At 48.1% G+C, this 25,312-nt stretch overlaps 2 protein-coding genes across 3 annotated transcripts in view; one reads left to right on the plus strand and one right to left on the minus strand.

The window, feature by feature from the left end:
* Nucleotides 1-362: 362 nt before the first annotated feature.
* gemin5 (gem (nuclear organelle) associated protein 5) lies at nt 363-21,997 on the minus strand. Of its 2 annotated transcripts, XM_030361709.1 has the most exons (29): nt 21,708-21,997; nt 21,091-21,245; nt 20,614-20,795; nt 19,861-20,024; nt 19,601-19,684; nt 18,987-19,134; nt 18,679-18,838; nt 17,944-18,156; nt 17,405-17,490; nt 17,195-17,277; nt 16,869-17,005; nt 16,435-16,508; nt 16,141-16,322; nt 15,328-15,467; nt 14,788-14,959; nt 13,918-14,298; nt 13,756-13,809; nt 13,433-13,552; nt 12,978-13,073; nt 12,221-12,358; nt 11,247-11,394; nt 8,700-8,819; nt 7,340-7,761; nt 7,047-7,303; nt 6,628-6,882; nt 2,863-3,028; nt 2,263-2,716; nt 1,537-1,624; nt 363-805 (listed from the first exon to the last, which is right to left on the minus strand). In XM_030361709.1, exons 1-29 carry the CDS (start codon nt 21,847-21,849, stop codon nt 641-643), a joined length of 4,986 nt encoding a protein of 1,661 aa, XP_030217569.1. In that variant the 5' UTR covers nt 21,850-21,997; the 3' UTR covers nt 363-640. The 2 variants fall into 2 exon arrangements, with proteins under 2 accessions (XP_030217569.1, XP_030217568.1); XM_030361708.1 differs by having other exon boundaries at nt 7,047-7,761.
* Nucleotides 21,998-22,181: 184 nt separating this feature from the next.
* The window catches only part of mrpl22 (mitochondrial ribosomal protein L22), a 3,617-nt gene continuing 486 nt past the window's right edge, over nt 22,182-25,312 (plus strand). The window contains exons 1-6 of the mRNA XM_030362381.1: nt 22,182-22,250; nt 22,356-22,392; nt 23,212-23,344; nt 23,841-23,906; nt 24,002-24,079; nt 24,472-24,541. Coding sequence (XP_030218241.1) covers nt 22,226-22,250; nt 22,356-22,392; nt 23,212-23,344; nt 23,841-23,906; nt 24,002-24,079; nt 24,472-24,541 — 409 coding nt within the window. The 5' untranslated portion in view covers nt 22,182-22,225. The remainder of the gene's footprint in view (nt 22,251-22,355; nt 22,393-23,211; nt 23,345-23,840; nt 23,907-24,001; nt 24,080-24,471; nt 24,542-25,312) is intronic.

Raw genomic sequence — 25,312 nt, forward strand, 5'->3', positions numbered from 1 at the left:
AAAGAAAGATGTCGGCCGTATGCTTCTGTCCAAGCTCACTACTCTCTGCCAGTGACGTCGGGTCAAGCTCAACGCTGATTGGCTATTGCGGCGCGTATGAGCGTAAAAAGTTCAATTTTTTGAACTCCTCGTACGCGCGTATATGTACGCGCGTATATATACGCGCGTATATATACGCGCCTCATACGCGCCTAACGCGAGTAAAATGTTGCTTATACGCGTGTAACGCGTGTACGCGTCTCATACGCGCGTAAACCAATGGTTCCCTATGGAAAAATTGCCGATTTTATACGCGTGATACGCGGGTAACGCTTTTGGTGTGGCCGTACCTTTAGATAAAGACGACCACTGACCCACGGGAGCATCGAGTACAGAAATATTTTATTCAACAGAAAGTGATACAGTATAAATGCTGCTATTGGGAGTTTCCACAAAGTAAACAAAGCGCAACGTTGTCGTACAGTCTCAAACGAAACCAACTAAACAGGGGGGACAGAGTGTCCTCCCAGAGGTCCTCAGGTGAGGAACCCCCTGGGTGTCCTCCCAGAGGTCCTCAGGTGAGGAACCCCCTGGGTGACCTCCCAGAGGTCCTCAGGCGAGGAAGGCCCGGGCGGCCCCCTGGGTGTCCTCCCAGAGGTCCTCAGGCGAGGAAGGCCCGGGCGGCCCTCTGGGCGTCGGGGCTGCTGGCGTAGTGGCGCAGCAGGTCCCTGGCGGTCGTCTGCAGGGCCTCCGTCACCAGGGTGGAGCCCCGGGCCAGGTGGAGCACCACCAGGCTGCACTCCACCACGTCAGGGTGGCTGTACGTCTGGGGGGACAGAGGGGCGCCGATCAGCACCGCCATACGAGGGGAGGGGCTAGGGCGATGCTAGGTCACGTTGAACTACAATTACAAAAAAAGCCTTTTGCTAATTCCCCTTTTACTGTTAATGTTAATTACATGTTTTAACAACCCCTTTTTATTTATATTTTTTTCTCTCTCTTAAACTCTGTAGCACTTGGGATTTCTGAATGCGAAGGGCTCTACAAATTAAATATAATATTATTATTATTTAGCAGACACTTTTATCCAAAGCGACTCTACAAATTAAATATATTAAATTAAATATATTCTCTACAAATTAAATATATTATTATTATTATTTAGCAGACGCTTTTATCCAGAGCGACTTACATCGGTTAATAAACACGTTGACACACCGACGGCAGAGTCAGCCATGCAAGGCGACAGCCAGCTCGTCAGGAGCAGTTAGGGTTAAGTGTCTTGCTCAGGGACGCATCAACACTCAGCTAGGAGGAGCTGGGGATCGAACTAGCAACCTTTCGGTTACAAGGCAACTGCTCTACCTCCTGAGCTAAGCCGAGCTAAGCCGACCCCCGGTTGTACTGCAGTATATTATCTTGTAATGAATCGAGCTAGTTAAAGTTGCTCGTTTGTGACGAGTTGAGCTAGTAACAGGATGATATACAGTATATCGTTGGTAAAGTCCTTCCTTTGGAGCATTATTCAGAGTTAGGTCGAGTTGTGAGAGGTCAGACCTTGATGGTGTCGGGCAGCAGAGCCAGGTCTTTCTGGTAGAGGGTCATCTGGGCCGACAGACTCATCAGGGTCTCCGGCTCCTCCGGCCTAGAGACACAGTTTAGATACTGGGTTTAGAATTAGTAACACTCCCTCTGTTAGAACCATAGATACTGGGTTTAGAACCAGTAACACTCCCTCTGTTAGAACCATAGATACTGGGTTTAGAACCAGTAACCATCCCTCTGTTAGAACCATAGATACTGGGTTTAGAACCAGTAACCATCCCTCTGTTAGAACCATAGATACTGGGTTTAGAACCAGTAACCATCCCTCTGTTAGAACCATAGATACTGGGTTTAGAACCAGTAACCATCCCTCTGTTAGAACCATAGATACTGGGTTTAGAACCAGTAACCATCCCTCTGTTAGAACCATAGATACTGGGTTTAGAACCAGTAACCATCCCTCTGTTAGAACCATAGATACTGGGTTTAGAACCAGTAACCATCCCACTGTTAGAACCATAGATACTGGGTTTAGAACCAGTAACCATCCCTCTGTTAGAACCATAGATACTGGGTTTAGAACCAGTAACCATCCCTCTGTTAGAACCATAGATACTGGGTTTAGAACCAGTAACCATCCCACTGTTAGAACCATAGATACTGGGTTTAGAACCAGTAACACTCCCAGATACATGTCTCCCCTCTAGCTCTAAAGCCTGGTTCCAGTCCCCAGCGTACCCCTGGTCCTGGCTCTGGTCCATGCTCTGGTCCTGGGCCCCCTGCTGGTGGGCCCGGGCGTGGTGGAGCACTAGGCCGGTCAGCCGCTCCTGGACGCGGGCCACGTCCCGCTGGGTGGCCTGGTACGCTGCGTGGGGCTCCGACAGCAGCACCGCCGCACGCCTGCTCAGCGCCGTCGCCTCGGTAACCGCCGTCTCGGTAACCGCCGTCTCGGTTACCGTCGTCTCGGTTACCGCCGTCTCGGTTACCGCCGTCTCGGCAACCGCCTCCCCGGCCACGGCCACATTAGGCAGCTCCTGATTGGCTGAGGTGGCTGAGGGGGCGTGGCTCCACCAGAGGTCGAACAGGAAGCGGTAGTTGAGGAAGGCCTGCAGGCTGGTGAGGGCCGCCGACGCCTCCTTCGCCACGGGAACCAGAACCTTCTGGAACCTCCGGGAAAACACGCTGACGTCACCTGAGGAGATTTAAGATTCAAAACGTTAAACTTCCTAAAGAGTCTGATGTCATCGAAGGAGGAGGAGGAGGAGGAGGAGGAGGAGGAGGAGGAGGAGGAGGAGGAGGAGGAGGAGGAGGAGGAGGAGGAGGAGGAAAGGAACCCACCATCGGGGAAGATCAGGGAGCAGAGCATGGCGGACATGCTGTCGTGGCCGACCCCCCGCGGAGCCTCCACCGCCTCCCAGACCGCCTTCGTCAGCTCGTCGTCGTCTCCGCCCCTCAGCCAGAGCAGCACGGCCGTGGACAGACACACTGCGACGTGGGACACCACCTAGTGACGGAGGAGGAGGTCAAGAGACACACAGATACACCACCTAGTGACGGAGGAGGAGGTCAAGAGACACACAGATACACCACCTAGTGACGGAGGAGGAGGTCAAGAGACACACAGATACACCACCTAGTGCGGAGGAGGAGGCCAAGAGACACACAGACACAACACCTGATGATGGAGGAGGAGGAAGTTAAGAAACACACTGAGAGACATGAGGCACCACCTTTGGATGAAGGAGGAGGAGGAGGACATCAAGAGACAGAGAGAGACATGAGGCACCACCTAATGATGGAGGAGGAGGAGGACATCAAGAGACAGAGAGAGACATGAGGCACCACCTAATGATGAAGGAGGAGGAGGACATCAAGAGACAGAGAGAGACATGAGGCACCACCTAATGATGGAGGAGGAGATCACCACACTGAGAGACAGACTCAGACAGACATGTAGTAGACAGAGAGACAGACATGTAGTAGACAGACAGACAAGTAGTAGACACAGTCATGTAGTAGACAGACAGACATGTAGTAGACAGACAGACATGTAGTAGACAGACAGACAGACATGTAGTAGACAGACAGACAAGTAGTAGACAGACAGACAGACATGTAATAGACAGACAGACAGACATGTAGTAGACAGACAGACATGTAGTAGACAGACAGACAGACATGTAGTAGACAGACAGTCATGTAGTAGACAGACAGACATGTAGTAGACAGACAGACAGACATGCAATAGACAGACAGACAGACATGCAATAGACAGACAGACAGACATGTAGTAGACAGACAGACATGTAGTAGACAGACAGACATGTAGTAGACAGACAGACAGACATGTAGTAGACAGACAGACAGTCATGTAGTAGACAGACAGACAGTCATGTAGTAGACAGACAGACATGTAGTAGACAGACAGACAGACATGTAGTAGACAGACAGACAGACATGTAGCAGACAGACAGACATGTAGTAGTCAGACAGACATGTAGTAGACAGACAGTTCATGTAGAAGACAGAAATGAAGAAAGGCAGACATGTAGTAGACAGACAGGAGGACATGTAGTAGTAGACAGACAATTTTTTTTGTGTGCTCGCAAAGCGCACCCTGCCGGGAGGTGTCTACTGGCAACATACATACAGTACATTTGTTCACATTAATGAGCAGGGGAAATAAGGAGAGATTGAACATATTACAAGTATAATCTTTAAAAACATTATTTACATTTATTTAACAAATAATATTTATATCAACAACCACCCTATACATTAAAATCCCATAACCCAAATACTACAGCAATCGAAAAGGTCTGTGCCTCAAACCAATGCATCTTCCCACTCCCTCCCCTCTCCCCATCACAAAGGTTGTAGTAGGAGCATAAAGAGGCCATGCCTCTATTGAACACGTTTTGGGGCTCTAGAGTCAATAATGGCGACGCTACTGAAAATTTTGCAAAAAAAAAATTATGTTGACATTTTTGCTAAAAATACATTTCTTAGAAATAAGTAGAGATATATTTTTTTAACATAAGGTTGCAGTAAGACCATAAAGAGCCCAGAGGGCGTTTTCATTGCCATAACAACGTGAGCTAATCAACAAGTACAACATGTTCTAGACCAGTGGTCCTCAATCAATTTTCTTTCATTCCCCCCCTAGGAGACAGACATTTTATCACGCCCTCCCTGAATTGAAATAGCCTACTATTGAGAACCTGCTAATATTTATTTATTTAGATTAATAAAATTAACGGAGATAACATCTGCAACAACTTAAAACTATTTCCAACTTCAGTTTATTAACTCAATTTGTAACATTTAAACAAGACTGCTAAGTCTGTGTTAATCTCAAAACAGAGAAACAAGAGCAAATGATTCACTGGGGTTTGCATTTAATTATAATATTTTTAAAAAGTAAACATTGGTCACTTGTCAGCTTCATCAGCTTATACCCTTTCAAAAAAAAATAATATATGTTCATCTTTCAAGCATGAATAAAGACACCAAGTACCTCTGTCATGACTTTGTACGATCAAAATTCTTGTAAAACTTCTGACCCTTGGTCTTATGTTTATTTAAAATAAAATAAGTAACCTATTAAAATAAATAAATAAATACATAAGACCAGGGCCGTAGCACCAAATCCTGGGCCCCTATACTATAGGTACTGATGGTCCCCCTGCGCCAGATTGTTGACGGGGGGGGGGGGGGGGGGGGGGGGGGTTTCGATTATCATGCTACGCAGCATTACAAGGCTCTGCCGACTAAAACATGAAGCAATTCAAGAAGAGGCATATATAGAATCGTCTTGTGGTCAACTGTCATTTAATAGACATCTGACGGATTATGTCAAGGTTTTAATATTATAGTATTATTATTACCAGGTCATGTTATAACACAGCTGGAAATCGTGGATTTTCTGATAAAGACTAGCTAGCCTCTTTGACAGACAAAACAGCAGAAACTATGTTAGGTGCGCTCGAGCTGCGAGCTGCCGAGTAACAGGAGACGCCCACCCACCAATCCCAGGTTAGAGATCCCTGAAGGAAGGTTGCGCTCGATTTCACTAGCCCATTGGAGCCTGTTCATTAGTGTACACAGCATCCATCCTCTCATTGCTTGTGTAAAAAAAAACGGTAGAATATTAGATTTGAGGACGAAGCGATAGGGTGGGCTAAGGCAAGTTTTGGGGCTCTGGAGTCAATAATGGCGACGCGATTGAAATTTTACCATTGTCGTCGTTTTCAGTTTTGCACTTTGCAGACGGTCCCTAAGCTCGCGGCTGAAAGCCGACTGCTCGTAGAAGCCAAGCAGTTCACCGTTCGCCAAAGACGGCTTGTTTGGATGAAAACAATATTGTAGCTGGTTCTCTGGGTTACTACACTCAATTGTGTCGCAGCGATGTTTCACTGATGATCTATTGAACCACAAACTCTGAATCTGCTACTCCGTTAATATGAAGCTCTCCTCTTCTCTAGTTAAAAAAAAGAAATTCAGCAGCGGCGGTCATATTTCAGGTGCATATAGGGGAAACCCTGGTTCATGTAGAAGACAGACAGACATGTAGAATACAGACAGACATGTAGTAGACAGACAGACATGTAGTAGACAGACAGACATGTAGAAGACAGACAGTTCATGCAGAAGACAGACAGACATGTAGAAGACAGACAGACATGTAGTAGACAGACAGACAGACATGTAGTAGACAGACAGACATGGAGTAGACAGACAGAAATGTAGCAGACAGACAGACATGTAGTAGACAGACAGACATGTAGTAGACATAGACATTTAGTAGACAGACAGACATGTAGTAGACAGACCGACATGTAGTAGACAGACAGACATGTAGTAGACAGACAGACATACATGTAGTAGACAGACAGACAGACATGGAGTAGACAGACAGACAGACAGACATGGAGTAGACAGACAGACAGACATGGAGTAGACAGACAGACATGGAGTAGACAGACAGACAGACATGGAGTAGACAGACAGACATGTAGCAGACAGACAGACATGTAGTAGACAGACAGACATGTAGTAGACAGACAGACATGTAGTAGACAGACAGACATGTAGCAGACAGACCTGGTGTGCGGGGCTGCTGCTGCTCAGTTGACTCTTCTCAACAGAGGCGAGATCCTTCAGGAGTGACGTGACCCCAGAACCTCCTGCTACCCCGAACTCCTGCTGCCACACCGCACGCACCCGGTCCTGGGGGGGCTCGGGACCGGACCCCCCTCGGGGAGGACCGGGTCTGGCCCAGGGGTGGGACGAGACCGCCTCGCACTCCGTTAAGGCAGCACTGAGGATCTCAGCCACGCAGAAACACAACCTGTGGACCTGCACACCACAACACACACATAAACACACACATTTATACACACACACACACACACACACACACACGATTAGCAGGTACACCGTGGCATTTGGAATATATACGATGATAAGAGATTATATGATCTGTATAATACAATATGACTAGAAGTCAAATGTGTACCCACCAGCATGCCATCTTGGGTAGTGGGTACTTCCTGTGTACTGGGTACCCCCTCGGTACTGGGTACTTCCTGTGTACTGGGTACCCCCTCGGTACTGGGTACTTCCTGTTTACTGGGTACCCCCTCGGTACTGGGTACATCCTGTGTACTGGGTACCCCCTCGGTACTGGGTACTTCCTGTGTACTGGGTACCCCCTCGGTACTGGGTACTTCCTGTGTACTGGGTACCCCCTTGGTACTGGGTACTTCCTGGGTACTGGGTACTCCATTAGTATGGGGTAATCCCTCGGGACTGGGTACTTCCTGGGTACTGGGTACTCCATTAGTATGGGGTAATCCCTCGGGACTGGGTACTTCCTGGGTACTGGGTACTTCCTGTGTACTGGGTACCCCCTCGGTACTGGGTACTTCCTGGGTACTGGGTACTCCATTAGTATGGGGTAATCCCTCGGGACTGGGTACTTCCTGGGTACTGGGTACCTCCTGGGTACTGGGTACTCCCTTGGAACTGGATACTTCCTGGGCTTTGAGTACTTGCTGTGCCCCCACCCAGTCCAGGCTAGCGGCTAGCCCCTTAGCACAGCGTAGCGCTATGGTGTGAGCTAGCTGGCTCTCCCCCGCTAGGCGGGCTATGGTCGCGGCGGCCCGCAGCGAGGGGGCGTCGCTCTTCTTGGACACCACCTTGGCCGCGTCGAAGCCCGCCCCCGCAGCCACGTAACTGGACGGTCAGAAGACAGAGACACCTGATTGGACCACGTCCATCTGTACACAACTTGATCCAGCCATCAGTGTATGTATAAGTACACAAAGCAGTATATTTATATTAGGGCTTTGACTTTTGCCCAAAATCATATTCGAAGTTTGTTTGTTTATTAATATTAATATTCGAATATTTATTAATAATATTTTTCCCATTAAATGCCTTCAGTAAGACCTGGATTGGGCTTCGCAAGGTTTGTTTACCGGCGTTGCTATGGCTACCGGCGTTGCTATGGCTACCGGTCTTGCGTGTTCCAGCGGTTTATTAGGTTACTAATAAATCGCTGTCTAATCAATACTTCATTCACTGCCTCTTCCGTGGTCATTACAATATCATGAATAGACTGCGTGGGGTTCTCCGACGTCTCTCCCTCTTGGCCTGCCCGTAACAGGTTCCAATATTAAGGGCTGCCTAATATTTGTTCGAATTTTGATTTATTTTTTGATATTCTAATTATATTCGAATTACGAAGTTCGGAGTCAAAGCCCTGATGTACAAGTATACAAAGCAGTATATCTATATAGTAGTGTGTGTACTACTTGGCAGCAGCAGAAGGTATGAGATCATATATATATATATATATATATATAAAGCAGTATATCTATACAAGAGTACATGTACTATTCGGCAGCAGCTGACCGGTATATGTATTAGTATACAAATCAGTATATCTATAAGAGTGTGTGTACCACCAAGGGCAGAGGCTGAAGGTGTATTAGTATATAAAGCAGTATATCTATATAGGAGTGTGTACCACTTGGCAGCAGCAGGAGGTATGGTATATGTATTAGTATATAAAGCAGTATATCTATATAGGAGTGTGTACCACTTGGCAGCAGCAGGAGGTATGGTATATGTATTAGTATATAAAGCAGTATATGTATAGGAGTGTGTACCACTTGGCAGCGGCCGACAGGTGTCCGTCTTTCTCCAGGGCCGCGGCCCAGGACACGTAGAGCCCTTTCAGAACCACGTCCTGGTCCGGGAGTCTGGCCCGGGCCAGAGCTATAGCTTCTCTACAGGGATAATGTATACGTTACACACACAAAGATAATATATACATTACACACACCTCTAGAGATAATATATACATTACACACACACCTCTAGAGATAATGTATACGTTACACGCAAAGATAATATATACATTAGACACACCTCTAGAGATAATATATAAATTATACACATACTTCTCTAGAGAGATAATGTATACATTCCACACACACACCTCTAGAGATAATACATACATTATACAAATACTTCTCTACAGAGATATTACATTACACACCTCTAGAGATAATATATACGATTATACACATACTTCTCTACAGAGATATTATATAGATTACACACACACACCTCTAGAGATAATATAAACATTACACACACACCTCTAGAGATAATATAAACATTACACACACACACCTCTAGAGATAATGTATACGTTACACGCAAAGATAATATACACATTAGACACACCTCTAGAGATAATATATAAATTATACAAATACTTCTCTACAGAGATATTACATTACACACCTCTAGAGATAATATATACGATTATACACATACTTCTCTACAGAGATATTATATAGATTACACACACACCTCTAGAGATAATATAAACATTACACACACACCTCTAGAGATAATATATACATTATACACATACTTCTCTACAGAGATATTATATAGATTACACACACATCTCTAGAGATAATATAAACATTACACACACACACCTCTAGAGATAATACAGGTGCTGGTCATATTATTAGAATATCATGAAAAAGTTGATTTATTTCATTAATTCCATTTAGAAAGTCAAACCTGTAGAATGTATACATTCATTCCAAACAGACTGATACATTATAAGTGTTTTTTGCCAAAAAGAAGATGATTATAGCTGACAACCAATGAAAACCCTAAATTCAACATCTCAGAAAATTAGAATATGGTGAAAAGGTCAGATATTTAAGACACCTGGTGCCACACTCTAATTAGCTAACTAACTCAAAACACCTGGAAAAGCCTTTAAATGGTCTCTCGTTTTGATTCTGTATGACACACAATCATGGGGAAGACTGCTGACTTGACAACTGTCCAAAAGATGACCATTGATACTTTAAAGAAGGAGGGCAAGACACAAAAGGTCATTGCCAAAGAGGTTGGATGTTCCCAGAGCTCTGTGTCCAAGCACATTAATAGAGAGGCGAAGGGAAGAAAAAGATGTGGTAGAAAAGAGTGTACAAGCAAGAGGGATAAACGCGCCCTGGAGAGGATTGTCAAACAAAACCGATTCAAAAATGTGGGGGAGATCCACAAAGAGTGGACTGTAGCTGGAGTCAGTGCTTCAAGAAGCACCACACACCGACGTATGCAAGATATGGGCTTCAGCTGTCGCATTCCTCGTGTAAAGCCACTCTTGAATAAGAGACAACGTCAAAAGCGTCTCGCCTGGGCTCAAGACAAAAAGGACTGGACTGCTGCTGAGTGGTCCAAAGTTATGTTTTCAGATGAAAGTACATTTTGTATCTCCTTTGGAAATCAAGGTCCCAGAGTCTGGAGGAAGACAGGAGAGGCACAGAATCCACGTTGCCTGAAGTCCAGTGTAAAATTTCCACAGTCAGTAATGGTCTGGGGTGCCATGTCATCTGCTGCTGTTGGTCCACTGTGTTTCCTGAGGTCCAGGGTCAATGCAGCAGTCTACCAGGAAGTTTTAGAACACTTTATGCTGCCTGCCGCGGACCAACTTTATGGAGGTGACGATTTCATTTTCCAACATGACTTGGCACCTGCACACAGTGCCAAATCTACCAGTACCTGGTTTAAGGACCATGGTATCCCTCTTCTTGATTGGCCTGCAAACCCACCTGACCTTAACCCCATAGAAAACCTATGGGGTATTGTGAAGCGGAAGATGCGAGATGCCAGACCCAACAATGCTGAAGAGCTGAAGGCCACTATTAAAGCAACCTGGGCTCTCATAACACCTGAGGAGTGCAACAGACTGGTCGACTCCATGCCACGCTGTATTGCTGCAGCAATTCAGGCAAAAGGAGCTGCAACTAAGTATTGATTGCCATACATGCTGAAACTTTCCATGTTCATACTTTTCAGTTGGCCCACATTTCTAAAAAATCATTTTTTGTACTAGTCGTAACTAATATTCTAATTTTCTGAGATACTGAATTTGGGATTTTCAGTAATTGTCAGTACTAATCATCCAAATTAAAAGAAATAAACATTTCAAATATATCACTCTGTGTGTAATGAATTGATATAATATGTAAGTTTCACGTTCTGAATATAATTACTGAAATAAATCAACTTTTTCATGATATTCTAATAATTTGACCAGCACCTGTATATACATTATAGACACCTCTAGAGATAATATATACATTATACACGTAGAGATAATCTATCCATTCCAGGCTCACCTGTACATCTTGTGTGAGTGCAGCAGCTCTATCGCTTCGTGCAGCTTGTTGATTGACAGCAGGAAGGAGGCGGCTTTCAAATGCTGATCCTGCAGACAGAGCTGCTTCACATAGTCCTGCACCGTCCGGACCCACACCCTGTAGCCACCTGGACAGGTAACACACCTTCATACACCACCCTCACATGTAACACCTTAATACACCACCCTCACAGGTAACACCTTAATACACCACCCTCACAGGTAACACCTTAATACACCACCCTCACAGGTAAAACCTTAATACACCACCCTCACAGGTAACACCTTAATACACCACCCTCACAGGTAACACCCCTTTAATACAGCACCCTATGGCCACCTGCAAGAGTAACACACCTTTATACACCAGCCTGTAGCCACTTGCACAGGTAAGAGTCTCTGTTGTCACAGTCTGTCCTCTAGCTCTGCTTCAGTCTGCCTCTATCACAGCTTCAGACTATCCTGTATTACAGCTACAGTCTGTCTTTTATCCCAGCTACAGTCCGTCCTTTATCACAGTCTGTCCTCTATCACAGCTACAGTCCGTCCTTTATCACATTCTGTCCTTTATCACAGCTACAGTCTGTCCTTTATCACAGTCTGTCCTTTATCACAGCTAGTCTGTCCTTTATCACAGCTAGTCTGTCCTTTATCACAGCTAGTCTGTCCTTTATCACAGCTTGTCTGTCCTTTATCACAGCTAGTCTGTCCTTTATCACAGCTAGTCTGTCCTCTATCACAGCTACAGTTTGTCCTCTATCACAGCTACAGTCTGTCCTTCATCAGTCTGTCCTCTATCACAGCTACAGTCTGTCCTCTATCACAGCTACAGTCTGTCCTTTATCACAGTCTGTCCTTTGTCACAGTCTGTTCTTTATCACAGCTGCAGTCCGTCTTTTATCCCAGCTACAGTCTGTCCTGTATCACGGCTCCAGGTGTAGTTCCGGGTCTCACCTGTGGGGGCGATAGCGAGCAGGTGGTCGTTGAGCTCTCCCCTCTCGGTGGCCGTCCTCAGGGCTCCCTCCACGTCCCCGCTCCACAGCCGCAGGTAGACCACCGAGTCAGGGTGACCTGCAGCCAGGTGGGCTTCCTCTGCACACACACACACACACACACACACACACACACACAGCTAGTATCTTTCTCCTCCTGCTAGCAACACCTAGCACAGCAAAGAAGTAGTTCCTTAGCAATGCTAGGTGTCCTAGCCACTAGTGTTCTCAATGATACCGTTAGTGTGAGCGTTACTGATGTTAGCCGCCAGTGGTTTTGTTGCTACTGTTGGTGTGAGCGGTACTGATGTTAGCCGCCAGTGGTTTTGTTGCTACTGTTGGTGTGAGCGGTACTGATGTTAGCCGCCAGTGGTTTTGTTGCTACTGTTGGTGTGAGCGGTACTGATGTTAGCCGCCAGTGGTTTTGTTGCTACTAGTGTGAGCGGTACTGATGTTAGCCGCCAGTGGTTTTGTTGCTACTGTTGGTGTGAGCGGTACTGATGTTAGCCGCCAGTGGTTTTGTTGCTACTAGTGTGAGCGGTACTGATGTTAGCCGCCAGTGGTTTTGTTGCTACTGTTGGTGTGAGCGTTACTGATGTTAGCCGCTAGTGGTTTTGTTGCTACTGTTGGTGTGAGCGGTACTGATGTTAGCCGCTAGTGGTTTTGTTGCTACTGTTGGTGTGAGCGGTACTGATGTTAGCCGCTAGTGTGGAGCTCACCTTCCTCCTGGAACATGCTGTGGAGGGCGGGCCGGTCTGAGAACAGCCCCAGCTGGAGGTGGGGTCCCTTGCCCGGGACACAACCTGCAGGGGGCTCTGACGACACAACACACAACCGCACACATGAGCCTTCCAAATCGGAATAAGAGACCAATCAGCTGGAGGTGGGGCTCTGGCCGCGCCCCTCCACCGCTATAATGAGTTGATTTCAAAAGGGCTTCACACAATCATACACACACTCAATATTAACTAACACACCAACGGTCGTCCATCTAGGCCAACTGTCACGATGGCATCAACTGGGTTGACTGACGGTTGCTATGGTAACCCAGACGTGCATGCTCTGTGTGTGATGGTTGCCAGGGTAACAGGCTCACCTGGGCTGTGTGCGACGGTTGCCAGGGTAACAGGCTCACCTGGGCTGTGTGCGGCGGTTGCCAGGGTAACAGGCTCACCTGGGCTGTGTGTGATGGTTGCCAGGGTAACGCAGTCCTCCAGCAGGTCCTCTTTGGAGCGGTGGTCCATGGCAGTGCTGAGAGGAAGCATGGATCGAGCCTTCTTCCTCTTCATCAACTCTACACACAGACACACACGTTTGAGACATCTCCTATAAGTCATATCATGTAATAAGTGTAATGTATTAAATACAACGTTTCAAAAGGGTCAACACATTCGCGTCTTTGAGGAAATTGGGAACCTAGTGTTGAATACATTTAACCAGGTGATGCAATAATATCATAGCACTGTAAGAGAATATAGTAGCATGTAAGAGACACACCTGGCTTCTCCTTGGTCCTCAAGGGTGCAGGGGGCTTCTTCATCAATCCACCGGCTGGAAACACACCACAAGACCACCTTAGCATGCTAACAATAGCAGCTAACATGGCACACAGTAGCATGGCTAACACTAGTGTCCTGTGTGTGTGCGTGCGTGTGTTACCTGTTGACAACGAGCCGTTGGTTCCATTCTGTTCGTCGTCGTCGTCTCGCTCCCCGTTAACACTCCTCGTGTCCCTCTCCCTCCACCCTCTCTCTCCATTCACTGCCTTAGTCTCTCTCTCTCTGTTAACACTCACAGTCTCTCTCTCGCCGTTGACTCTCTTAGGGTCTCTCTCCCGCCACCCTCTCTCTCCAGTCACTACTTTGGTCTCCGTCTCTCCGTTCACGGCCTTGGTCTCCCTCTCTCCATCAACACTCCTAGTCCCTCTCTCACTAGCTTCTCTCTCTCCAACAGGAGGGGACTCTCCCTCTCGCTGCCCGCCGGCAGCCATGTTGATCTTCTTCTGCTTGTTCTTCTCCCTCAGTCCCACCGGCTTCTTGCCTGAGGAAGAGGAAGTTAAGGTAAACAGGGTTGACACCTTTAGATCGGGCTGTACTGCAGTCCTACACGGTACTGGTAGTCCTACCTACTGGGACCAGTCTCTCCTCTCCTATTGGGACCAAGCTAGAGTCTTGCTAGCTGGAGAAAACTGGTCAGGCCAATCACATCGTGTATATAGAGTTGGTGGGCGGGCTTAACATAAGGTCGACTGAGTTGCGTTGGTTCAGTGTAAAATCTGTTTGGTCCCTGCTGAATGATTGATTGTAGCACTATCCTATTGCGTGCTGAGGGAACATGATAGACCACCGTTTATCCCACCCCTTGGATTGAGCCATGCCAATGGAGTGTTCCCAGACCCAACATCTTGATGTGGGCCTGGCTTGCCAGGCTACAGTCCTATTGGACCAGGCTGTAGTCCTACTGGGTAATGCAGTCCTATGGGCCCAGGCTCAAGTCCTAGTAGGACCAGGCTGTAGTCCTGCTCCTCACCTTTGGGGGGCGCTGTGAACTCCTGCTTGGACGGCTTCCACTCGTGAACGGTGAAGTCATCCGCTCCGGTCCAGACCACGTCTGGGTCCACGGGGGACCACTCCACACACATGACCCGGTTACCATGACCACGATAGTTCACTAGCCCCTCCCCCTTCAGCACATCCCACACCTGCACACACAGAAACACTCAATGTGGAATATGTAGCAAAATCTGGAGAAATCTCAACAAAAATATCTATGCTAATTCAGATGTAAACCTGGATCAATTTGCTAATTTCACACAAATGGCGCTAAATGATTATGCATGACCCTTGCCCTTAAACCCGCTCTGTGTGACCCCTGACCTTCAACCTGATTTGTAATGACCCCTGACCTTTAACCCGTCTGTTTGACCCCCGAACTTTGACCTGTCTGTGTGACCCCTGACCTTCAACCTGCTCTGTGTGCCCCCTGACCTCAACCTTATCTGTATGACCCCTGACCTTCGACCTTATCTTTGTGACCCCTGACCTTCGACCTGTCTGTGTGACCCCTGACCTGCGCGGTGTGGTCGTAGCTGACTGTGGCCAGGCGTGCCGGGTGGTGGGGGCTCCAGGAGAGGCCGGTGATCTTGCCCGTGTGAGCCCCCAGGGTGCGGAAGGCCTCCGAGATCACAGCAGGGGGGTCCGCCGGCGCCTCTGGAGACAACAAGGGGTCCAACAGGGGGGGATAAGGTCAGCCAAGCTAGGCTAACTCCTGATGCTCCCGCGTCTCACAAGTAAACAAACCCCGACAAACAGCTGCACTGTGGGTCAGATACTGCTGATTACAACCGCTAGTTTATACGCTTTTAGAGCTTCACATGTAAACAATGTGTTTTAGAGCTTCACATGTAGACAATATGTTTTAGAGCTTCACATGTAAACACCATGTGTACTAGAGCTTCACATGTAAACAATGTGTTTTAGAGCTTCACATGTAAACAATGTGTTAGAGCTTCACATGTAAACAATGTGTTTTAGAGCTTCACATGTAAACAATGTGTTAGAGCTTCACATGTAAACAATGTGTACTAGAGCTTCACATGTAAACACCATGTGTACTAGAGCTTCACATGTAAACAATGTAGGGTTTTACACCTATACATGTAAACATGTGTTTTAGAGCTTTACATATAAACATGCATTTTAGAGCTCCACATGTAAACACGTGTTTTAGAGCTCCACATGTAAACACCATGTTTTTGTGAGCTTGACATGTAAACAATGTGTTTTAGAGCTTGACATGTAAACATGTGTCTTAGAGCTCCTCATGTAAACCCCCTGCCCTCTGTATCAACCTGAGGCTAGCGGTCACGTGGTTCCTTCCTACCGCACGCGGAGCGCAGGTCGTGCACGTAGACCTTGGCGCTGCTGGACCCGGACGCCAGCAGGTACTGCAGCTCGGGCTGCGGCGCCAGGGGGTGGTACCACTGCAGCGTGTTGATGATCTTATTGTGCTGCTGCACGCTGCACAGCTGCTTCAGGGCGGGGGCCGCGTACACGTCCACAGACCTGGGGGGGGGGGGGGGGGGGGGGGGGGGGGGGTCAGCGCACGAGGTCATGGGTACGGCACGGCAACACACACACTCGTAGTGGGCTGCTCATTGCGGAATAGGTAACTGACCCGTCCTCGTTGCCGACGGCGACCACGGTTCCGTCGGGTTTCCAGCTGAAGTCCGAGTGAGGGGACAGCTTGTGCTGGGGGGTTAGGGGGGGGGGGGGGGGGGGAGGAGTTAAGACGGTTGCCATGGGTTGCACTTTCGTTGAAGTCCGGCTAATTCTCTCTGCTAGGCTAGGCTACAAGGTGTGTTCTGCTAGTTCTGTGCAGTGCTAGGCTACACAGTGCTCTGCTACTTCTGTCCGGTGCTAGGCTACTCGGTGCTAGGCTAGGCTACACGGTGCTCTGCTACTTCTGTCCGGTGCTAGGCTACACGGTGCTCTGCTAGTTCTTTGCGGTGCTAGGCTACTTGAGGCTAGGCTAGGCTACTCTGTGCTCTACTAGTGCCGTGCTAAGCTACGCCAGGCTGTCATAGGCAAGTCGGCGCTAGGCTACGGTACCTTGATGCCGTTGGTGTCTCTGATGAGCTTGTCGATGTTGCAGGCGTCTGAGGCCAGGCTGCGGGGGTCGTGCTGCAGGATGGCACCCTCCCCCCCACAGCTGTAGAGGCTGCAGGACGGGCGCTCACCAGCACCCCCTGCAGGGAGAACACCAGCCCCCTTAGTATCTCTGTAGAGGTTTGTGTGTATGTGTGTGTGTGTGTGTGTGTGTGTGTGTGTGTGTGTGTGTGTGTGTGTGTGTGTGTGTGTGTGTGTGTGTGTGTGTGTGTGTGTGTGTGTGTGTGTGTGTGTGTGTGTGTGTGTGTGTCTCTCTCTCTCTCTCTCACCAAAGGAGAGGGGGGGCAGGGGGGGGCCCCAGGCCAGCCTGTAGATGGTCTTATGGTGGTAGGAGGAGGAGATCTGAGGAGGCCTGCAGGAGGAGGAAGAGGAGGACGGTCATCTGAAGGGGGTCATGACAACGAGGACCTCGTTCAATCTGAGAGAGGTACTTTACTCCCTAAGGGGTCCTTCAGTCGGGGTTAACTGGTTCCTCTCACTTGTTGGAGAAGGCGTCGTAGATTCCCACTTTCCCGTCGTCCGTCCCGAATGCCAGCGAGCCCTCCCGGCTAGGGTGCCAGACCAGCTGGGCAGAACACAACACAGAACCACGTCACCACAGAGAACCACGTCGCCACAGAGAACCACGTCACCACAGAGAACCACGTCACCACACAGAACCACGTCACCACACAGAACCACGTCACCACACAGAACCACGTCACCACACAGAACCACGTCACCACACAGAACCACGTCACGACACAGAACCACGTCACCACACAGAACCACGTCACCACAGAGAACTACGTCACCACACAGAACCACGTCATCACACAGAACCAGAACGGTACAGTTTGGACGGCACTACGACGGCGCGTATTAGTGTACTACTGATTCTGTCTGTTTAGACCACTGGATGGAGCCAAACCTCCACCTAGTGGACATAACAACTGTACCCAGCATTAAACTTATTTTTCCCCCAAGTGACGCCACCGAGTCCTAGTCCTAGATCTCCTATATCCAAGGCGAGCCGTACCGCGGTGATCTTGGAGCGGATGCCTTGCCAGAAGGTCTTGGTGAGGTAGGGGTTCTGCAGGGACAGCGTGTCCCAGGACCGGATCATCTGGTCGGCCCCGCCCAGGGCCAGCAGGCCCGTGGCCACCGGGGAGAAGCTGAGAGCGTACACCGAGCCCCCCAGGGTGGGCAGCGTCCACACGCACTCCAGGGACGCCAGGTCCCAGCACTTAATCTGGATTAACAGGCAGATTTAGGTCAACACCGTGTAGTCGGGATTAATGGATCGATATAGATTCAATCATGTAATCTGGATTACCGATCCAAATAGATGAACACTTCTCCATAACCCTGATGAGTTATTCTGGATTAACATCATGAGTTAATCTGGATTAACATGAGTTAATCTGGACTAACAAAAGGAGTTAATAAGGAGCAACATGATGAGTTAATAAGGAGTAATATGATGAGTTAATCTGGATTAACATCATGAGTTAATCTGGATTAACATGAGTTAATCTGGACTAACAAAATGAGTTAATAAGGAGCAACATGATGAGTTAATAAGGAGTAATATGATGAGTTAATCTGGATTAACATCATGAGTTAATCTGGACTAACAAAATGTGTTAATAAGGAGTAACATGATGAGTTAATCTGGATTTACATGATGAGTTAATCTGGATTAACATGAGTGACTCTGGATTAACATGAGTGACACTGGATTAACATGATGAGTTAATCTGGATTACGGTACCTCTCGGTCCATGGAGGTGGTGAGGAGGAGCTGGCGCCCGCTGGCCAGACGGACGGAGCTCATGTTGAACACGATGCGGCTGTGGTTCTGATCTCCTGAGCCCAGAACACTCCACTTCTGTTTCCCACTCGCACCCAGGTCCCACAGAACCAGCTCTCCACTACACACAGGCGCACACACACAGATACGTTAGCTCTATAGCATAACCAGCAGGTGAGCTCTATACTGTAATCACCAGGCTAACTTTATAGCATAACTAGCACGTTAGCTCCGTCACTATAGGAGAAGAGGCAGATGTTCCTGGTCACCTGAAACAGCTGGACAGCAGCTGGGAGGGGCGGTCGTCCGGCCAATGAACACTGAGCCAGAGGCGGTCCTTTCCCCCACCGGCTCCGCCCCCACCGCCGACTCCGCCCCCTCTCTTCTTCAGGTAGGGCAGCTTTAACGTCGTGATGCCTGCATTCACCACCAGAGAAGAAGAGTCAGTTACCTCATGGGGTCTAGTGGTGAGGTTCTGGGTTCCGACCCCACCCGCCTAGTGTTTAGAGGTGCAGTTGTTAGGTACTAAGTATTTAAAAGGTGTAGTAGTTAAGTAGTAAGTATTTAAAATGTGTAGTTGTTAGGTAGTTAGTACTTAAAATGTGTAGTAGTTAAGTAGTAAGTATTTAAAATGTATAGTAGTTGAGCAGTAAGTATTTAAAATGTGTAGTTGTTAGGTAGTAAGTATTTCAAATGTGTAGCAGTTAAGTAGTAGGTATTTAAAAAGGTGTAGTAGGGAACTAGTGGTGAATTATTTAAAGGTGTAGTAGTGAAGCAGTAAGTATTTAAAGGTGTAGTAGTGAAGCAGTGGTGAAGTATTTAAAAGTGTAGTAGTGAAGCAGTAAGTATTTGAAAGGCGTGGCCGGGGTGCGGAGGATCTCACCTCTCCCGGTGTCGGTGCTCCAGACCCGGATGGTCTGGTCTCGGCTCCCGGAGGCCAGATACCCGCCGCTCCCTCTCGCGAAATCTACACAGGAAACAGAATCACGTGTTGGAGGATATGGTCCAATCAGCTGACCCCAGAAACCAACCTGGTCCTGCTTCAACAGGCTCTAGTTTCTAGAGGTCCAGCAGAAACCTGGAACCCTTTGTGTTGCAGAAGGCCCACGGGCCGTACAGAACCAGCGTCTGGTTGCACCCTACCCTCCTCCTCCCCTGGGGGGTCCTGGGGGGCGTCTCCCTGCTCCAGGGCGGGGGTGCTGGGGGACCAGGAGAGGGAGTGGATCTCATCCTCGTGGCCTCGAAGCCGATGCAGCACCTCCCCCTTCTTAGACACGTCTACCAGGAGGATTATCCCCTGCTTGTACCTGGAGGAGGAGGAGGAAGAGGAGCAGGGGGAGGAGGAGGAGGAGCAGGAGGAGGAGGAGGAGCAGGAGGAGGGGGAGGAGGAGGAGGAGGAGCAGGAGGAGGGGGAGGAGGAGGAGCAGGAGGAGGGGGAGGGGGAGGAGGAGGAGCAGGAGGAGGAGCAGGAGGAGGAGCAGGAGGGGGAGGAGGAGCAGGAGGAGGAGGAGGAGGAGCAGGAGGCGGAGGAGGAGCAGGAGGAGGAGCAGGAGGAGGAGCAGGAGGAGGGGGAGGGGGAGGAGGAGGAGCAGGAGGAGGAGCAGGAGGAGGAGCAGGAGGGGGAGGAGGAGCAGGAGGAGGAGGAGGAGCAGGGGGAGGAGGAGGAGGAGGAGGAGCAGGAGGAGGAGGAGACACTTGTTATGCAGTGGCTCACTTGGTCCTCCAGGGTCTCCTGGAGGTTAACCATCAGGGCTAAAGTGGGGGCTGTGTGTTAGGAGCCTCTGTCAGGAGGGTGACCACGCCCTACAGCTCCTCTCAATCTCATTCTGTGACCATCCACTCTAGGGTCTGATTGTGTGAGCAGAACATGTAATGAAAAACATCCGAGCTCCTCACCCCAGGGCCAGGAGCTTCCAGGAGTGGGGGGAGCACGAGAGGGAGAACAGGGCCTTGGGGAGGGGGAAGAAGCTGCTGCAGTCACCCGTGTTAAACCAGTAGCAGACCACCACCCCCTTGTCGTCCCCGGACACCACCAGGTTCTTATCAGCTGGGGACCAGTGGAGCGCCACGATGGTGCCCTGCAACACACACACACACACACACACACACACACACACACACACACACACACACACACACACACACACACACACACACACACACACACACACAGTATGTCAACACAGATGCTGGCTAGCTTAGTAAAGAGACAGTAGGTTTGACGTATGCGACGACATACATATTTACATACAAACAGTGTACACCCCAGTATAGTACTGTTCTTTGCTCAAATGCGTCAGATTCAGATCTAGACTTCCTTTGTTGTGTTGGCACCAAGTACCATCCTGCTGTCGGGCATATGGCGGTACCCACCTGGTGGCCGCTGTGTTCTTTGAGCAGAACTCTGTCGTCCGCGTCCCAGAACTTGACAGTGCCGTCGTCAGAGCTGCTGGCACACAGCTGGTCCTGACCGGCCTGGCGACAGAAGGAGAAGCCCGACACTCGCTCCTTGTGTCCGGACAGACTCCCTGCAGGGAGACGGAGACAGGGAGTCAGACGCGGTCAACAGAGCTATACAGTTATACAGAGATGGTCTGGAGTCAGACCTTGTTAAAACGGCCCAGTAAGGTCCTAGATAGATATAGAGATCTAGGGATAGAGAGGTATCTAGGGATGGAGAGATATGTAGGCTATTAATCTCCGAGGTGAAAGGAGATATTGTTTCATGAGGGCAGTGTTGGAGTCAAAGAATCTTTAAGTCCTCCTCATCTGTGGTATGAATCTTTCATTTGAATTGCCTAGTTGTTATTAAAGTCCTCTGGATCAGAGTGATGCATCTTTTCACCCAGAACTCTGGATCTGAGTGGTACTCATCCAGGACTGTGGATCAGAGTGTCGCACCATCTACTCACCCAGGACTGTGGGTCAGAGTGACATATCTACTGACCCAGGACTTTTAAGGACTGTGGATCAGTGTTGGATCTACTCACCCAGGACCGAGCAGGACTCTGCAGACACGTCCAGCAGATAGACTGTGTTCCGGGCTCCGAAGCCCATCACGCCTCTCTGGTTGGTGTCGCTGCAGCGGCCGCAGTACCAGTTGGGAGACGCGGGAATCACTCTTTCATGCATGATGCCTTGAAAGTCAATGCTTTTTATATAAATCGATGAAATCCAGAGATGTCAACCCAAGTGAAAACACACAGGCCAGGTTAACACACTCCTACTGTAGCATCCATGCTTGTTCGTAATCACGGCGTCTACCGTGTTGTCAACGAGCTGTCGTAAATACCGGTTGACGGACTACGGATCCCTACAAGGGTCCAAATTAAAACATCCCCCCCGAACAAACATTTAAGTGCTATATTTATAGTTAAGCTGGCGTTTAATTGAAGACTTAGACTTTTAAATAGAATACAACGTCTAACCACTGTCAACTTAACTTTCTAATGATTTCGCAGTCTATTAACGTAAACCTGATCGACCCATTGTCGTAAACTGTTTCAACATGGCGACTGCCTGCACAGGTCGCGGTGAGCATCTGTTTCCTTATTATTATTAACTATATACCTTATTAAACAACACTGACATTATATCACTACTTGCTGTTGAATGTGTTTCCGCGTGTCTTCTCTCAGGGCTTTCTTTCCTGCGGAGTCTGACTCGTCATGTGAGGTAAGAGGCTGGAGACAGCAGGGAGACAGAGGACACACCACAGCTTCATGTTTCCTCTATTTCTTTGGAGCATGCAGACGTAGAGCTCCTTCAGGTGTCCCTGAGCAAGACACCTGACTGCTAACGTTCTCCTTGCATGGCTGACTTCGCCGTTGATGTGTGTAAGGATGTGTGAATGTGTGTAAGGATGTGTGAATGTTAGGCAGCATTGCAAAGCGCTTTGAATGGCCACTGGTTAGAAAAGTGCTGCATTAATGCAGTCCATTTACCATTCATCCTTTGGTCTACATTTAATGTACATATTATATATAAAAGTACCGTAAAATGAGGTTGAGAATAGAGCATGCAATCAACACCGGCACGTACGACGTATGACCAGCTGGACAGAGAAGCTCTTTGAGTCAGAAGCAGTAGAAGGTCTATCATGTGTTTGTATATAGAAGTGATTCTACCACAGTTTTGTTAAATACTTAATCCTGATTGGACAATGAAGTTCTAAGGGTGGGCCTTCTATTTTTTATTTTCAACAAAGGTCCCCTTGACAGATGTTGACGCAGAACAATATGCTCATAGCACTGCAGCAGACGTTTAATGGTGTTTGATTTCAGCCAATTCAGTCGATATAAAACCAATGACGCTCTGGATTAAATAATATCCTGCGCACGGTTGGTAAATAATTCAAGCAGAATAAAGCACATTAACCCCGACGTAATCGTTCCATCTGAGAGGTACAGCTCCAACGTCAACATCCAATGTGATGGTCCGACCAGAGGAGGAGCAGTGAGCTCAGCCCCCCCCCCTGCTCTGTCCCTCTGTTAGGGGGACGGCCCTCTCCGGCAGACCCCCGGCCGGCCTCCACACCAGCGCCGCTCTGGAGGTCAACAAGAACTGGGAGAGGAGGAACCTGCAGCTGTACCCCCCTCAGCTCCCAGGGGAGCCTCGCAGAGCAGCCGTGAGTCACGGGATCAGGCGGCTGGGACCCCGTCCTGCTGCCGTGCGCTCGTCATGTAGATGGGTCAAAGGGGGGGGGGGGGGGGGGGGGCGCGCATCCACGTGTTTGTACTTTTATCATTCCAGATCAATATCAGAACATTAATCTGTTCGGTCAATTATAAATACGGATCAATATCAGTACATTCACCTGTTTAGAGTCATTTATAAATACAGATCAATATCAGTTCATTCCTCTGTTTGGTCATTTATAATACAGATCAATATCCGTTTATTCATCTGATTAGGGAGTCATTTATCACTTCATCTGGAGGTCAATCGATGCATGTTATCAGAGAAACAGGAAGTTACTCTGGGCCGAGGGCTGTGCAGTCATTAAAGAAAACAGAAAGTAATTGTCTGTCATGTTTATCTGTCTGTCGGTCGTGTTAATCTTATCCGTGGTTTGAATTTGTCTGTGTGTCCGTCTATTCATCTGTTGTCCTCCCGCTCTACAGGAGGTCCACCACTGTAGAAGACAGATCAAGTACAGCAAAGATAAGATGTGGTACCTCGCTAAGATGGTGAGAGGTCACAGTGTTCTCAGTAGATGGGGGGGCTCTACACACAACTGATGATCTATGGCTGACTGACCTTTAACCTCTGACCCTTTGAACAGATCAGAGGCCTGAGCATTGACCAGGCCATCACCCAGCTGGAGTTCAACGATAAGAAAGGAGCCAAGATAGTGAAAGAGGTGAAGGAGGCGGAGTCTAGACGCTAGCATCAAGATAGGGAAGGAGGCGGAGTCTAAACACTAGAATCAAGATAGTGAAGGAGGCGGAGTCTAGACGCTAGCTTCAAGATAGTTAAGGAGGCGGAGTCTAGACGCTAGCTTCAAGATAGCGAAAGAGGCGGAGTCTACACGTTAGTCGTCTATAGTAGTATAGTATAATAGTTTATAAAGTAAATAAAGTTTACATTGTTTAAATAGTCTGTATTGTTAACAGCTGCCCAGTACAATGACATTCTTCTGCTGATTCTACGAGGAGCAGCCCAGTACAACCACAGTCTTGTACTGGTTCTAGTGGAAGCTGCACAGTAAAACCACACCATGTTTTCTGATCTACTTCCTGTCTTCATCTCTAGGTGCTTCTAGAAGCTCAGGACATGGCTGTTAAGAACCATAATGTGGAATACAAGTCCAACCTGTACATCGGTGAGCCTTAAACACCACAGCCTGTGGATACACCTACACCATTAGGCTTCGACACCACAAACTGTGACTACACCTACACCATCAGGCTTCAACACCACAACCTGTGACTACACCTACACGTCAGGCCTCAACACCACAACCTGTGACTACACCTACACCATCAGGCCTCAACACCACAACCTGTGACTACACCTATAAGTCAGGCTTTAACCCACAACCTGTGACCACACCGTAGGGCTAGGCGATTAATCGAATTTTGATCGCGATTTCGATTTTAGCGTCAAACGATCCAAAAATGTAAACAATCGAATCGGATTATATATATATATATATATATATATATATATTTATTTATTTTTTATAGAAAGGGCAGAACAGCTGGATACATATTTGTATATTATTTTAGATTGGAACATTTTCTTTTTGACCATTGGTTTTTTTTAAGGCGAAATTTCATAGTTCTCAGTTACAAGTTTTCAAACTCAAAAATAATCGTTGGAATAATCGTGATTTCAATATTGACCAAAATAATCGGGTTTAAGATTTTTCCAATAATCGAGCAGCTCTACTCCACCATCATCATAGATATAATCAGTGAGAACTTATGGGTTAGGTATAAGGGTTAGTAAACATGGGTTAGGTATAAGGGTTAGTAAACATGGGTTAGGTATAGGGGTTGGTAAACATGGGTTTGGTATAGGGGTTGGTAAACATGGTGAGGGAAATTATACAAAATGTATCTAAGTCTCATGTTAATTCATGTAAAATGCA

Source organism: Gadus morhua, chromosome 7 (assembly GCF_902167405.1).
Source record: "Gadus morhua chromosome 7, gadMor3.0, whole genome shotgun sequence".
In the NCBI taxonomy this organism is placed as follows: Eukaryota; Metazoa; Chordata; class Actinopteri; order Gadiformes; family Gadidae; genus Gadus; species Gadus morhua.

Excerpts from the sequence above, each read along its gene's own strand:
- gemin5 (XM_030361708.1), bottom strand. The coding sequence starts at position 21,849 with ATGCATGAAAGAGTGATTCCCGCGTCTCCCAACTGGTACTGCGGCCGC. Across the intron at positions 19,135-19,600 it reads GAGCACCGACACCGGGAGAG|GCATCACGACGTTAAAGCTG; the intron begins GTGAGATCCTCC and ends TGGTGAATGCAG. Across the intron at positions 3,029-6,627 it reads GCAGCAGCCCCGCACACCAG|GTGGTGTCCCACGTCGCAGT; the intron begins GTCTGTCTGCTA and ends CTCCGTCACTAG.